Genomic DNA, 17,111 nt, shown 5'->3' with positions numbered 1-17,111 from the left:
ATTATTTATAAGTAAAATAATTTGCGATTCCCATACTGACGACGCACACGGAACTTGAAATCGTACTGCGTTTTTGTAGAGAAAGAGCTTCAAGTTAGTACATGCCAGAGAAAAGTTGCGGCGAAGGTACCCCAGAGGACTGTTAGCATATTAAAAAATATTTTCAACGTGTGTTTGCCACGAAAGATTTTCAGAAATGTGAACCCCCGAGCACTTGTAACAAGTAACCTGCGTTAGTGAGAGCTGGTTAAGTATATTGTATTGTTCCTAGCTGTCTCTTTACGTGCCTTTTTTTAATTTCAAATAATTTTCGTTAGACATAGCACCTAATGACACGCTATGAAACACACTATGACGGAATAGCAGCAAGATAATTCATCCAATCTCTCCTCGTGATCAACTAGCTAAACAAACCTACGCAGCTATCCCAAAGGGAAGAGATACGGCACATTTATTTCCAGTATTGACCCTCTTCGCGGAGCAGTTGGTTCCAGAGAAACGAGATGGCGCTTTCAGAAGCGCACCGCATGTCGCCTCCGCGACAGCGCACGAATGCGTGACCACTACCGCTTCCGGCACCTTGCTTCTCTACAATCAGCGGTCGGAAATGCAAGTGAGCTTTCCCTAACGCACTGTGTTACAATCATGCCGGATTTAATAATGTGGATTGAAGACGTGTGCAGTAGTTGGCTGCAAAAAGAGTGACCGCCATGTTAAGGAATGGAATGAATCTGTGTGGCCACGTTCGTGGGCCGTTGCTGCAAGCGTCCTTAGGCGCTACCGGCACTTCGAGGTGTACGGCTTTCCTCCAGGATACAGAAATTTGCTCATGCGCCAGCGTTGTGCAGCTAACCTCCCAAGAAAGTGCTTCAGCCCCGGAACGTCCAAAACAGTGAGCACCACCCCTTCAGCAATGACAGAGGGAGCAACGCCGCGTCCTGTCATAGTACGCTTCGCGCACAGTATCTGTACACATCTACTCCAACTGGCATGGAATCTTACGCCCACTCTGTCGCCAAGGTGTCAGTAAATAAATGGGTGCACAGTTGAGCTTTTGCGCACCATATACACACAATAAATGACAGACTGCACCAATAGCGCAAGAATGGTCGATTCTGAATGCTTCGTGACGGTCCGCAAGAGGGAGCCATTTGCTAGGGAAAATGCACCTTTGCTACAAGGTGTTACGATGTACAAAACGGCTAAGCCTTGCGCGCCGCAAGAACAAATCTATCAGGACTGAGCACACCCGCGTGCGATTAGGCAGAAATAATCAAACAGTGACTGCGCCAAGGAAAACTACTGAGTCAGAAATGTCACATGCCACTGCTTAAAAATACGTGCCAAATAAGTAACGAAGAGCAAAATACACTAATGTTCATTTAATTGATGAGCAGAAAGTTTGGACAGCTTGGAATACACATTTAGCCTCGCTTTATAAATAAACACCTTATACGTTGCTCGCGCCGTTTGTACATGGCTTAATCGGCTTCCAAAGCGCTTTTGCATGTTCTCTAAAGCTCTGGCCAAAGATTCGTGTAGTTCACCCAGTCACCGTCTACGATATCTCCAAAATCAGAGGCTTCCTAACCCGCACCGGCGTCATAAACAGCCGTTGTTAAACGCGGATGCAACGGAGTCAGTTGAGGCAAGCAATGGACGCGTCATCACGTGATAAAACATGGCAGCGCCCACGGGATCCCTGCTAAAAGGGTGAATAGGAAGTTTTGTTTCTTAGATCAAGTGATAAATATTACGGAACCAGCAACGCGGAAATATGAAAATCATGCTCGCGGTTCTAAAGAAATATATGTACGTTGTATTAGGTACCGCGTCCACCATGCTCTGTAAGGTTTCAGTATTAAGCATTTCCGGACGCAATTATTGCGAGTTTGGTAAATTTATCGCCGGAAATTTGTGTTGGTATGATCCGTTGTGTACGGCATATCAGTATGCAGCATTAACTATGATCATGTAATTTAAAAAAAAAACATGTGCCCAACCATGGCACTGCGTGTCACGTAATCGCCATTATTGATGGTTTGATTAAAAACAGTAACGCGTCTAACTGTGGCGCTTTCAAAGAGAACAATAACATTGTATCGGGACCCTATCTGGTCTGGTCGGGGTAATGATTGTTGTGCACTTGACATCGACTTACTATTTTGTCAAGAAAAGTGAGATACACATTGCAAGAAAAGCGAATGAAAAGAGCACTAACGCACTGGGTGTTGTTGCAGTAAAACAAAAATTGTGTTGTAATGATTGATTCTCTTGTGCTTTGAAAACGTCTGTGTGGGTTAAGCGTTACGTAAGATTCGGAGCTTTAATCGAAGCACACGAGGGAGCGGCTTCAAGCTATAACAGCAATATAAGGAAAATGGCGTAGATGCGAAAATTAAATTTTCGAGCTTTCGTAGCGGTTTCTACTCTGAAGTAGAATACCTCGGTGCCATCGCAAATTCGAGAGACCTACGAAGAAGATAAGTATTACGCATATTTTTGCTTCCCGAGACCGACATTTTGCATTCTTATTTTGTATGATAGTAGAACCCACATTTGTTATATTCACCTCTATGCAAAACACCATCGTCAGTGCTTGCGCGCTGTTTGCACTTCCTACGGCTGCGCAGACCCACAGGAGACATCTTCCGCGCCCTATTTGGCAAGTCGATCAACCTTGCTGCCAGCAGTGAAGCAGGCAGACGTACGAAGCAGGGCTTACTTGCGCGCTTCGTGCTTTTAAACAATTCTAGAATTAGTGACAGGCGCGCTGCCACGTTCCTTTGTATAAAAGGCCCACGTCACACGACTGGTATGTAAGTGGTGCAATGTCTAACTGCATTTCTAGCTGCCACCTGCTCACTTAAATACTCATTTTTCTGCCGTCACAGAGGCAAGTAGTATCAAGCAACGAATTATAAAACTAATGTGATTGATTGCGAGCAATAAACAGCGCTAAACAACAGGACAAGGAAAGGTACACAGACAACAGCGCTGACTATCAACCAAGTGTTTTTTATATACTCCGCCGGTATCTCAAAGCACAGAATCAACAGAATTCAGCATCCATTTCTGAAGCTTTCCACATTCATATTAGCGGCGAAGCATGTGTAAGCCTTCTCTCTATTGCTCTCCTTCCGAAGGAGATTGCCTTAAATCCTATCGCATTTTTGCAATTTTTTCCCCCACGCATGCTGAATTATGTTGATTCTGTGCTTTGAGATAGCGGCGGAGTATGTATGTGTTGACTGGAAGAATAAATACACTTGGTTGTTAGTCAGCGCTGTTGTCTCCTTGACCTGTTGTTTAGTGTTGTTTGCTGCTCGTAATCATGAATCAACCAGCCCAAATGCGTGCTCTTCTGCAGTGATTGATTGAATGACATCCCCAATGTAGCATTAAGCGTTGTTCTCAGTGCCTTTAGCTCAATTTATATAAGAGTTAAATGTTACATCACGCCGGTTTCTAAACGTTTCATTGCAATGGAAATAAAGGAACGATATTTAGTCTCGTCGTATTGGTCAGGTGTATACTCTGTTTTGTGCAGCAGTAAATCCAACGAATCTTTCTTTCATGGAATAGTATGTAGCTCCGAATTGCTTCTTTGTCAGGATTAAATAGAATGCGAATCAAAGCCAACTCTTGATTTAACAAGCACAAAGTCACGGCTTCACTTTTGCATTCCATTGTTATCTTGAAAGTAGTCATTTTAATTTTAAGCTTGTTTTCTTTGTTGTTCTTGTTGTTGTTTTCATTACTGCCGTCATCCAGCGCATGGACTCTCTTCTTGAGAGACGCTGTGAGCTTTTCATAACGGCTTCGAAGATTGAGGACTCTTGCAAAACCATTACTTTTTTTCGTGCTGAAACAGCAGTGGCTGTCAAATAGTAATTTGAAGCAGATCATTTAGGAGACATACTTCAACAGTATACTTAAATTTATGTTTTATGTGCGAACCAGTATTTGTTTCTGCGCTGACACAAGACCTCCACACCTTCCGTGAAATTTGTATTTTTATGAACACACTTTGTAGATGGGTATATTATTATTTTTTTTTGTGTTTCGATTTCACACATAAGGCAACCTCTCTTTCTTTACGCTTGCCTTCTGCGGATACTGGAAAGCGGCGCTGTCAGCGTCCCTTCAAGTTTAATGATTCACTCTGTCGGTTCCAAACGAAATGAGAAAGCGCTAATGGCGAAATCATAGCGCGGCTCACTACGGAGTGGAAGCTATAGGTGAATGATGGAGTATCGCTGTTGTTGAGTTAGAGCAACTTTGAGCCTAACCCTCCTGGCTCCTAATTATTCTGGCGAGGCCAAAATTCTCAAGTATTTTAGTAGTGAAACGGGCGCTTGAGAGCTCGGTAAGTTATCTACCCACATTCATCGCCAAACTTTTTTTATCTGTAGTGTTTCCGGAAGTTTACAATTCTTTTATTTGTTCTACCGCAGCATTTTATTTACTGTATCTTCGTGAACATTGCCGTATTTGTCGTTGACGTGCGTGACTATGTCTGCTTTAGGGGATTCTCCTTTTGCCCCGATATGAAACACAGTACATCGTGACTTACATATAGCAGGTTCAACTACCTAACAGGAGAAACACAAAAGGTGAATATTGCATTGTATATAGCAATATATACCAACACTAAACCTAGTGTAATACCAGTAATTCAAATGAAATTGCCTTTATTAAACAAATAAGGAACCAAAAAAGTGCCAAATAATTACTAGATAACGAAATCATAGGTTCTTGCTACAGCTTCTGAAGAGCAAACAAGAAAGGACAGATAATACAGAGCCTTCAAAATTCGATAACGTACACTGATTTCTACAATTATGAGAACCAAAACGCTGCTTTCAAGGCGTAGGCCAACTACTGCATGAAACTGTTTTGTTGGTACCAACAAGAAAACGAGTTAATCGATGGAGAGCTGAAAACACGAGCTGAAAATGAAGAAATGCTCACCATAAAACGATGAAAGTGTTCACGAAACTCCGGCATATACTCGAGGGGGTCTCGCATGTGAGGCACTTTAGTCCTTCTTCTTGGGCTGCCATGGAGTTACGCCACTAAGAAGCGCACTGCGTGCCCCTGAGTATTCCATGCTTAGTCACATCTTATAGTTAGCTTAGCTGCCCAGCAGTTTGACCTCGTTGCATTCTATCATATATGACTTTGCTCAGAAATAGTCGCCTCTCTACGTCACATTGTTAAAGCCATAAAGCATTCGATGTGCAGAACACTCCGTTTTCTGTTTATCCAGACATAAATGCGCGGTTAGAAACGCTTAAACAGCAAAGTAAGCACTTTTATTGCTCTTGTTCCTCTGAGCTGCTAACAGTGCAGCGCAGGACCTATCTTTGTATAGAGAACCTGGCCAATGCAGGTTTAGCGAACTCTGTCTCACCGAAAGCTTGCTGCGATTTCGAAAAAAGTTACCGCCTGTTCCAGTCCCTGAAGATGGTCGAACAGTGAAACTGTGTTAGCCCCACCGAGTGTTACACCATGCAAGTCAAACTTAGCAAGCAGTCTGTACTGTAAATCTATTGTTTCACTATTCTTTAACCTCATTTTCGCTTTCGCGTGCTTCGCGTGATGAGCATGGTTTAAGAGTGCCTTTTTTTTTTTTGCTGTTGTCCTAATGTTTTTTTGTTTTGCGCGTCAGGTTTCTGTCTTTGTTTTACCGTGCATTCGCGTGTACGTTGCTCCGCCCCTTTTTTTGTGACGCCAGTAATTAGAGCAAAGTTTGGCGTGAAATGAAAACCATATGTGATTGTTTTTTATTCATTTTGTGTTTATTCTTGTATTTGCTTGGTCTTGTGCTGTCGCTTCTACCACTTATCTTTAGTTGTATCTTGTTTCTGCCCTTATCGGCGTGCCTCCTACGCTTGCAGTGCTTCGTCTGGAGTCATTGAATCTTACATTGCTTGCTCTTGAGTTGACGGCAGATGACAGCCTGTACATTTCCGAATCACAGCCTTGTGCTTCATAATTAAATCTGTACGTCGACTAAGACAACGAATGGCTCACACCCCCTGAAGCAATGGCTCATGCGTCCGTAAGCGTGGCATCGCCGTTACGACGACAGTCTACACTGGCGATGACGAGCGGCAACGGAGCCAGCCGGGGAAGACGACGACGACGAACTTGGGAGCAGTATTAGGGTAGAGGCTTGAGCGGGTTGGTCGTGGTTGCCGTTATGAACCACGACCGTTATCACGTTACGTTGTCAGGAAGACGTTGTCCTTCCTGACAACGCCAAGCGCATCTTAAGAGGAAGCTTTATCTCGAGCCCAACTCTGACGCGGCCTATTCAAATACAAGTAAAATGCAGAAATGCATTTTTGAGATAACCCCTGGACCAATTTTAGTGAAATTTGTTACATTTGAGATACAAAGTAAGATTCTAGTGACCTTTGAAGGGGAATTTGGATTTAGGGCCTGAATTTTGTTAAAAGAATTACCAAAATTTTGTAAGTTCGAAAATATAGAAGCACCAAGTTTACAAATTATTAGCTCTGCATCAAAAACAGATATAGCTGTTCTCTAGACGGCATCTATTAGATTATTCAAAGCGGACAAATTCGATATGTCAATTTATTCCTTACGCGAATTCGTTACCTATTGTACAAGGGTTCTGCAAAAGCTGTATATTCAGATCATTAAATTTTCTTTAGATTCATGTAGAGCATATTAATTCGGTCTGCTTTAGATGTACTATTAGGTTCAATTCACTGAATTGTGGTATCACTTTTTAATTGCTCACGTACAGAGTTATAAAATTGATAGTTTACCTTTCTGAAAATTTGCGACTTTTGCCTATATTTAATAAAAGAATTGTCGACCTAAACCAGAAATTCGAAACCAACAGTCACTAGATTTTAACTTTTCTTTTAAATGCAACAAACCTCGTCCAATATGATTCAGTGGTGGCCGAGAAAAACGCATTGTCCTTTTACATGTATGTAGACTGGAGCACCCGAGCTAAAGGTTCCTTTTAAGAGGAAGCATTTTGTCGGCAATTGGCCATGCAATCGACAAATAACATCTCAATAAATGAAATACGTTCAGATGAAGCAGGAGTTAAAGTAAGGGATCTCATGCTGTCGTACAAGGTAAACGATTACATGGGATTGTTTCTCGTTACTTTTGAGCGAACCTGCAATAAAGACGGGTCGGCACTAAAGTTGGCCACAACAGATTCTGACCGTTCTTCCTGTTGAAGCAACCGAAATAATTGCGAGGCTAACGAGAGACCACGCAGATGACTATCAAAAAATAAAATCTGCGTTACTATGGAAATATCGTCTCTCAGCGGAGGCTTTCCGTCGTCGTTTTCGGGGGATAGCTAGAACATGGAGAGAGTCTTTTCAAGATTTCGCTTATAAGTTAAAAGCCAATTTAATTGAGTGGCTAAAAGTGGAAGATGCGTTTGGTGGTCACGACAAGGTTGTTGAGTTAATCTGCATGGAGCAGTTTTACGGGTCCTTGAGCGAAGAGCTTGGAACGTGCGGTAGTGCTACCAGATGAGTTCGCTGCACGTCGCGTATCCGAGAAAACGCGTGTCCGGCCATTCAGTAAATGCAGCTAAGAGGAAAACAGGCGCCCAATTCACCGCGAAAAGGTGGAGGTGGGACAAAAGACGTGCAGCCGAATAATTTAGGAGAAAATAACACCACAGTAAAAGACGAAAAAAAAACCAAAAAGCGTTTGAGGCTACAAAATCGGTCATCTGTTTCCCTTTCCAGGAGCCTGGACACCTTGTGATCGGCTGTGGAAGCCTAGAATTGTTTTTTTTTTTTCGTGAAAGATAGCGATGACAACGTGGCCTTCTTAGAACCCTACCTTCGCGCCCTAGTAGTTTATGGAGCGCCGTGTAAAGTACTTAGGGACTCAGCTGCGACAATGGACATTGCACACCGTGCGTTTGTGAAACCTGAGGATTTCACCGGGGAACATGCGTGGATGCGGCAGGCATTCGAAGATAATATTGTTTGCTTGCCCGTAGCTAGCGTGAAGATTAAAGGGCCGTTTGGACTATTGCTGACTAAGGCAGCAGTATCGCCAAATCTGTCGAAACACGATCCCTACTTATTTTCAAACCACTCAGAAATGATGTTGATGAAAAACGGCCTGAGTTTTGGCGACCATATGGTCCAAGCTCTCAACCTTTCCAAGGCTCACGAGGTCGGGGCGGATATAAATCACGGCAGCGAATCGAAAAATATGCCTCGTGACATAGACGCTCAAGAAGCACAGCACATAGCTGAAGAAATTAGTGAAAAAGGCGCTAGCGAGGAGGCATCCGGGTCAGTGAGGATACCAGAACAAGAGCTGGCGGAGGAATTAGAGAATAATTTGGTACTGCCACATTCGAAAGGCTCTTTAGGCCTGCTGAAGGTTGTTAAAGAAGGCATCGCGGCAGGAGAGAGCAATTACGTAGCAAAAGTACAAACAAGGACTATCCCGCAGGACATTCCTTCTGGAGACGAGACCTGTTAAACAACCCCAAAAGGTTCAAGGAGGCGCTGGAAAACTCCCTCGTACCTCCGCACTTGGGCGACTTTCCGGAATCGTCAAAAGGAGAGGAGAATGCCAGGGCGGTCCAGCAGGGCAGGAACCCAACGCTCGGGAACTTCAGAGGCGCATTAGGCGGCCGCCTGGCATGGGAAAAATTTGTTAAACAGTGTAAGATCAAGCGAGCTGAGTATTCGGCTCAGCGAAGAATAGAAGCAGTCGGCTTGGCGTGGTTCATTTCCAGAAGTCGTCATCAGGCCGGCATTGGAACGATCGGCGAAACGAAGCCAGAGGCACGAGGTCTACCGGTCTCTTCGAGGTGCTTAGATACTGCAGCCCCTTCGAGACCTACCGTGGCGGCGGACGGGCTGTTATGATCGACTTATCGGGTGTGAGAGACGGTCAGGCAAGATGGTTTGCCTCGTCTCAGAAAAGGCTGTTACGGCAAGCCTGGACCTCGACCTGTCAAAGGTGGGAAGCGTGCGGGCCGAGGTCACCTCACATCACCTGGCCGAGATCGTATCTCGTTAGCCAAGGTGCTCAACGAAACAAAATACTTTAAAAATATGGTGCGAGATACAATTGTAAGATCTGTGGTTTTAGGTTATCAAAGTTTTGACGCCCGAAAACCGTACTTCATGGGATAGTATGGTGCGCTGTGCTTTCTAAATCTTTTTTTTTATGCGAAGCATATTACTAGAGCTCAACCCAGCTCCTCAGGCGCGGCGGTGTCGCCTTCAATGACCTTTGACCCTATGCCATACCACGTGACACCGTGATGTCACGACAGAGGAAAAACGGGGCTCCAACTCGCGCCGTCGCGGCGGTATATAAGCAGCTGCGCTTGTTTCTAGGTGGCTTTGACTCAACTCTTGCAAGATGGGCTGGGTGGGAATCGAACCAGGGTCTCCGGAGTGTGAGACGGAGACGCTACCACTGAGCGACGAGTACGATGCTGCAAAGCGGTACAAAAGCGCCTCTAGTGAATGCAGTGTTGCCTTAGAAACGAGCTGTTTCTAAGGCTCAGGCGTGCGTCGCTTGCTGAGGCGCACATTTCGTTGCCGCGCCGAACGCTGCGCTGCTCGACGCTCACCGCGTCCAATGCGGGGCGCGTAGTCGCTGCGCCGTAGCCCATTGTCTTACACCCCTTGGCGGGTCGAGGGGAACGCTGTCGCGTTCCACTCTTGAAGGCGAAGCAGAGTAACGCATGAGTTGTTTCTTCGTCTAGCCGAACCAAAGATAGCCAAACAACAGCAGTTCACCAGGCTAAACAGTGCTTCACCAACTAAAATAAAGGCTAGTATGCTTCGCCTCCTGGGCTTAACCTTAGCTAAGCCACAGCCATTTTTTTTTTCGTTGAACAGCTCGGCTATCATTAGCTGGCACACCCAATACACATAACTTCTGCTCATGTAATGTTGAACCGAAGCAGACGCTGCGCACAGCAGAGCGGATTGGCGGCGGGAGCCATTGCAGCTTTGCTGATGAGAGCTCAGTCGATTAGTCAGCAAGTGTTACAGCCTTACCACGAGACCCTTAGGTTAGTTCTTGCCCAACAGAACAAAGAGCCTATCTTTCTCTCCGGTCGCCTTTATTCGGGAACGTTATATAGACTCTCGTTTACTTAGCAAAGAGTCGTTTTTCGTAGTGACCGTGATTGTAGCAAATAAATATATATTTGATCATTCGACTGGGAGATATCTTGCACATTTTCATGTCTTTCTTCTTCGTAGAAGGCTTGATTGCTGGGCTAGTTGGTTTTGATAGCTGAACAAGTAACTTAGGGCAATAAAAGCCACAAACACAGTCAGTTCTGAATAACGCTTGTCTTTGTCCACTTTTCTTGTGTCTGTGATTTTTATTGGTCTAAATTACTTCTTCCGTTCCTTCTTTATATTGCGAAGGTCTGTGTATTACGGAGGAACCGTCGCTTAATAAAGCTGCCGTTCATTACCAATGCCGGCTGATCGTGAAGATTATATTAAGCTCAAGGTGCAGTAAACTTATAACTCCCCTTCGTTGATTTTTTTGTCTATAGCGCACGTTATGGAAACGTGCACATGCTTACCGATTTCTCGAATACATTATAATATAATTGAATGTCTGACAGCTTTTCTTATTTCACAGAAAACTATCCTAAAAACTGATGTGTATTTCATTACAGAAGTCACATTAAAAATAATGTCACTTCTTTAATGAGAGACACATATGCTTGTGGGGTCGTTTTCCCAACGTCGTACAGTCAATGAATTTCATAATCGCAAGCTGTCAGTGGTACAAAATTAGGGCCGTGCGTGTATGTGCGTGCGTTTGTGCGTGCGCGTGTTTGTGTTGTGTGCGTGCGTGCGTGTGCGTGTGTGTATGTCCGTGCGTGCGTGCATGTGCACGTCTGTGTGTTCTCTTCGCGCGTGCGTATCTATGTGTGTCCGTGAGTGCGTGCGCGGGTGCGTGCGTGTGTATGTGTGTGTGTGTTTGTATATGTGTGTGTGTGTGTGTGTGTTAACTATGTACGTTGTTTCCTCGTTGCTTGTAAAAATGCAGTGCCATCAATGCAGTGCCAGCAAATCACGACAATGTACTGCTTTTTGTAGATCCAAATAAATTCAGTGCAATCTTTGTTAGTCTGAAATTAAAGCATTCCAAAGTCCTACATCGACGATGCTCTAAGGTTAACAACATCACAGATGTCTTTTTCGTAACAAACCAAATGGAATAAAAAGCGTTGCTTCGAGCAACTGATCTTGCGAAAAAAGAGCTCGCGTATATTTTACTGTCAAAACCACTGAATAAAAGCGGCTGCCTCAGCGCAAGGAGCAAAAGTTTTCATAAGTGAGATACCGCGCGAAATTTGATACCCCGACTTATTTTTCTCATTCCTATTCGTAAAACTTAAAACGAAGAGTAATCCCTCGTATAATGAGTTTTTCCTTTTTTCTTTTTTGCTACTTTTGCAAATAGCGTCAGCAGCATACCACAATCCTATTTATTCTTTTCGGCTGCAAGGCTTCTCTTGTCTGTTCTCACTGCATGCTCGAACTATGTTTTCGACGCGAACGAGTGCTAATCTTCGTAGGCAGCACGTATGTTTTTGTTAGCTCCGTGTGCGATTTCGCTCATAAACAAGACAAAAAATAGAGGAGCTCATATATCATCATCTTTGTATATAATTAAAACGACAGTCAAGAGTAAGTTGATGTCGTTTTAGTTTTACTCCACAGCATAAACAAACGCCCGCATGGCTGCACAATTTCTGACACTTGATAGAATATGGGGATCATGGCAATCGACTCAAAGAAAGACGTACTCAAAGAAAGACGTACGAAAGAAAGAACTTATAGCAATTATAGTATTTTTTTCAATGGTAACCTCCACCTGGTGCAAGTACCACTCGTCCCTTATAGTACTTAGGAAAAACTGAGAAGATGGCCCTTGGCTTCGACCTTCTTGTAGGAAATGTAATCTTGGTGAGGAGAAAGACAAAGCGTATAAATTGTGTGAGTGAATTTATCACGTGAGATAGAAGCGACTTTGAGCGAGGCTACGAATGAACGCGTCAAGCTGGATGAGATCGGGGAACGATGTGTTTGGAGCACATTAGAGCCATATAATGTAGCAGCTCATTTTGCCCTGTCTTATTCAAATTTTGACACACACATTGGGACACGTTCATTCAGGTGACTAAGTAGCGGAGGTGCGGTTCTAGCCACTGACGTAGCTCAAGAAGGAATAATTCTACAAAAGAGTCCGCCCATCTGCCATCGTCGTTTAAACCCCTGCCATATGACAAGTTGATTATTGTCCTTTGAAAAGTTAAGATATCTTGCGTCGTAGGTGTACTGAAATTGAAAAATATGGTTCTGGTAACGCTGTGCTCTGATGTGTTTCTTTTCATTGCCTATGAGCCCCGTTTGCTCAAACAAAAGAATAAAGTAATGACGTAATCTGGGAAAAAGATATTGTTTGGCACGTGACTTATAGCGTTATTGCTTTTCTCTGGTTCTAAGCTTCAGAACGGGCTTCATATCTGCATTCGTTTTACGAACAGAATATTACTGCATTTTACAGAATTTCAGCACACCATTTTTCAAATAATGCAATGTTCAGCAGGATAGAAAAAGTACGCATTCTAACTGTTGAAAACGATTACAAAACACATCAAAAACAAATGTCTTTGATGTGTTGTTGTGTATATATATATATATATATATATATATATATATATATATATATATATATATATATATATATATATATATATATATATATATATATATATATATATATATATATATATATATATGTATATATGTATATCTTTGCCTACTGGTTGCCTTGGTGCCTTACCTCCCACTTCCATTGCTGCCTCTGAAGCCAGCCTAGTTCCGGTTTCCTTCGTTACCACTATGTAATCTTCATCTCTCTGTTCTAAGACGCCGTATTTGTTTGCAAATAGCAGCCTGCATCTGAGTTGGCCTGTTTTTCCTTGACCAATTTTACTCTTTCTCTCTTCAAATTGAGGTGATTCGTAGACATCACTAACCTATGATCACTGCACTTCACCTAACACTTCAACATCCTTCACTGTGCTGGGATTGAAAAAAAAAAACATTGAATACATTTATGTAAACCTCAAAGAACGTTTCGCTTATCACCAATTCAAGAATACAATACAACAGTACAACAAGACGACTGTGAACCATGGTGTGCCGGGCATGCTATCTCATTTCTTGTTTCACCATAAGGGCTTTTACAGGTCCACTTTCTGTTCCTTCGCTGGTGTTCATTGTTCGCAACCTATTCCCTTCCGCGAATTATACCAGCATAGCTCATCAGGCGTTCCTAGAATCGACGCCACATTTGGCAATTGCTTGTTCACCAGCCTGCTTTTCCCCCACTTTTGCATTGAAGTCGCCCATTGCTACAGTATACTGAGCTTGCACTTTTGTCATTGCTAATTCAACATGTTCATAAAACAGATCTACCTCTTCATCACTGTGACTGGATGTTCGAGCGTAGGCAAGTACTAACTTTAATCTATACCTCGTATTCAGTTTGATTACAGCTTCCATTACCCTCTCATTATTTCTGTAGAATTCGTCAATGTTGCCCGCTACATGTCCTGATGGATTAGGAATCCTACCCCACATTGCGTATCTGGGAGACCTCTATAGCGTTATTCAGCAATGTATAAGCTTCACCAGTTTCCCCTAACTAAGGCGAATGATATCCCAAACGACGACTGATAGTTCCTCAAAGAGTACTACTAAGCTAGCCTAACTTGTGGCCAGCTTACTCTCCTAAATAAAACCCAATGGAATTCTGTGCGAGGGCAATTGTTATTGAAGAGGAGGCATCCGCTTATCAGCACACCAGCATGGTGGCCCTGCTATTATCACTGAGAGAGAGAAAAGAAGGATAGGAAAGGCAGGGAGGTCAACCAGAAGAGCACCCGCTTTGCTACCCTTCACTGGGGGTGAGGGAAAGGGGAATAGAAAGAGGAAAAAGGAAGAGAGTAAGCACTGAGTGCGTGTGGGAGGGACACTGTACACAGGGACACTATAAACTGTCTCTTAAGCCGGTACACTTCAAGTATTGCAATAGCGCACGAATTGCTTTTCGAGCCAGTGACGGGTGTGGCCACGGTCCGAGTATCTTTGACTCGGTGAATGGTCTCGAGTCCAGTCAGCGTAAAGTTGTCCGCAGGGAGAGGCGTTGGACATCGTAGCGAGGGCAGGTACACAATAGGTGCTCGATGGTCTCCTCGCACCGACACGAGTCGCACATCGGGCTCTCGGCCATTCCCAAACGGTAGGAGTATGCGTTCGTAAACGCCGCTCCCAGCCACAAGCGGCACAGCAAGGTTGGTTCGCCGCGGGAAAGGCTTGATGGCAGTTGTAGCCGTAGCGTGGGGTCCAGTTTATGTAATCGGCAATTGAAGGCACTTGAATTCCAGAGATCTTGTGTCTTCTTGCTTGCAAGCAGGCGAAGTTTTCTGGCAGCGTCCGACCTCACCAAAGGTGTTGGACGCGTCTGGGTATCTTCGTGGGCAGACCGGGCAGCCTTGTCAGCTAGGTTGTTGCCGACGATGCCACAGTGAGCAGAAATTCATTGAAATATAATGTGGTGCCCTCTTTCCACAGCATGGTGGTGTACTTCCCTGATGCCAGATATCATCTGCTCGTAAGTTCTGTGATGTAATGCAAACTTGATACTGCTCCCAAAATACGACCCACTTCTCTGTTGGCTCTTCGGTGATGTATGTCATAGCGGCATGGAGAACAGGAAGTTCTGCCAACGTAGATGTAGTCATGTGTGACAATTTGAATCTAACTGCAACCTGCCTAGCTGGAACGACGAATGCTGCAGTTGAGCTCGTAGGTAAGGTCTAAACATAGGTATATATATGAATGTGGTCATGAGACGTCTGGTGCAGTAATAGGAGCTTAAGTTGCTTCAGAGCCGGCGACGGATGATTGGACTTTTTTGTAGTTCCAAGAATAGCAAAATTCGCTTGATGCAGTCGCAAGCACCGCAGGGGAGATGAAGGCTTCGCCGCCGGTGTAAAAGATGTCGGTTTGCACTCCTGATGAGCGCTAATCACTCGTGAAAAGGTCGCTTGAGGTCTCTCGACTGGTAGGGAGGCGAAATGATGGTCGGGGATCCTTGACAGATGGCGAATGTGCGCTCTGAGAGAGTGGACAGCTACATGTGTCTGGATTATATGGTCTCCCACGATGACAATTGTTGCTGCTGTTGAGGTGCACCGAGGCAGCCCTAAACACGTGAGTAGGGCGAACTTTCGCGCTTTGGAGAACATACAAGGTCAAGCATCACTGAAGATAGTATGCAATGAGCTCCGTTGGGTATACCTCGTGGGCCACGATCGAAGCATACCCAGAACATTTAAAAGCCATGATCAAAGCCAGGAAGGAACATATTGAACAAAATGCTTCGTGTTGCTTTATTAATACATCGGGTACATGCAGTGCAAGATATATACAAGTTTCTTTTTATTCTCAACCAAAATGTGAGGCGTAAAAGTCGTGATAGTACTTAGGCGCACCTTGTAATGCGGCGTTGACGTTCAGGGCCCAAGCTCTAGCTCAACAAGCACTATAGAGAGAAGAACGAGCAAAAAATTGATTAAAGATGCAATCGAGGTTTCTGTTATATTTAGGTCAATACGCGATTTTCTCACGGACATGAAAATCAAAAAGAGTTATTTACGAAAGCGCTGAAAAAAATGGCACTGTCAGATTTGCTGAGCACGGTCACAGCAGCGGCGAAACAGAAAAAGCGAAACCTGCTTATAAAGCAGAAATAAGATCGAATATAATATAAAGCAGCGATAGGGACCGAATAAAGTAGAAAAAAGGTCAGGTAGTATTTGATAGTAGAATGCATCGAAAGAAAAAAAGAGAACAAGGGAAACAGGTATTTTTCTAGTTTGTATTTATATATATATATATGTTTAAAGAACGCATTGCACTCCAGCGCGAACGGCGTAAAAGTCAGTGACTCGTGAAATAGTCTTTTCCGCTTACGTCGCCAATACAGAAATATCATGGCGTGACTATTTTACCGTCAGTTACTCATGCGTGTGCAAACCTTGCCGCAATGCCTCCATTTTTCGCTTATCGTCGTAGGTGTCTATTATTGAGAGCTTCAATATTTCTGCGCCGCTAGATACGCTTAGATATGCATGCGTGGGTGCCCTTCCTTCGTCAGATTCAGAATGTGGCATTCAGAGGATATAAAACCACTAGGTCACAACGTTGTTTACGCGGTAGGCAATAAGTTCCTGTTCTATTGTTTTTCCCATCTTCATGAGTGTAAGCGCACCCTAAAAAGAACGATGTAGTGAAATTAATCACATGTCTACCACGACGCCGTCATTCATCGTCGAGGCTTGCCTATGTGAAACCCTGGTACTTTTTGACTTGATTACATGTATATAGTCACACAGCGTGGGAATGAGGCGAAGAAAATCAATTAGCCCCGAGAACGAACTACAGGGCCGCTGCGAGCGCCGCTCGCATGACGTCAGGGCACGGTCTCGCGCCTGTCGTCGGCTGCAGTTCGGGCGGTGTCTGCGCTCTTTCTGCGGTGTTTTAGAGCGCAGCTCTTTGGCGTCCGTTCCTGGGTTTCGCGTCGTCGTCGGCGTTGTCGTCGGCCTCGTAACCAGCTCCGCCCCCCTTTCATCCCTCCAGCGCTAGCAGCGACCGACTGATACCGCTGGATGCCGCTGACGCCGCTAGAGAGTCAAGATAACGTGACTGCATAGAACACCGTCGCCGACATGCAGAAAGAGGAGGAAAGGGTCCCCCCCCCCCTGTTCTTGTGTGGCGGATAGCGTGCTCTTCAGTTGCCGACGCGCCGGTTATTTCACGTAGGCCCCGGCACGTCGACGAATACGTGACCACCTTCCCACGGCTAGACCTGGTTCTTAGCGCTGCGGAAGCGAGGGTATCATATTGTTTGTGTCGGCATCGGCGGCGTTGTCCCTGAAACCAACTCCGCAGCTGGGGTTGACTCACTATCGGCGTCAGCGGCATCAGTCAGTCGCTGCTATCTCTTCCCTCCTC

At 44.5% G+C, this 17,111-nt stretch overlaps 1 protein-coding gene across 5 annotated transcripts in view; it reads right to left on the bottom strand.

Annotated features, from left to right (window-relative positions):
• The window catches only part of LOC139049188 (uncharacterized), a 451,752-nt gene that overhangs the window by 46,643 nt on the left and 387,998 nt on the right, over positions 1-17,111 (bottom strand). Inside the window, exon 4 of one of the 5 annotated variants that reach the window (XM_070524542.1) lies at positions 15,567-15,639. The exons of the other annotated variants lie outside the window; for them this stretch is intronic. Within the exon in view, the coding sequence (XP_070380643.1) occupies positions 15,611-15,639 (29 nt within the window). The 3' untranslated portion in view covers positions 15,567-15,610. Of the gene's footprint in view, positions 1-15,566; positions 15,640-17,111 lie in introns of those variants that run through there. 5 annotated transcript variants of the gene reach the window in all.

Source organism: Dermacentor albipictus, chromosome 8 (assembly GCF_038994185.2).
Source record: "Dermacentor albipictus isolate Rhodes 1998 colony chromosome 8, USDA_Dalb.pri_finalv2, whole genome shotgun sequence".
Classification (NCBI taxonomy): domain Eukaryota; kingdom Metazoa; phylum Arthropoda; class Arachnida; order Ixodida; family Ixodidae; genus Dermacentor; species Dermacentor albipictus.
Note: the sequence above shows the minus strand (reverse complement) of the source record. Positions and strands in the feature narration are given on the sequence as shown.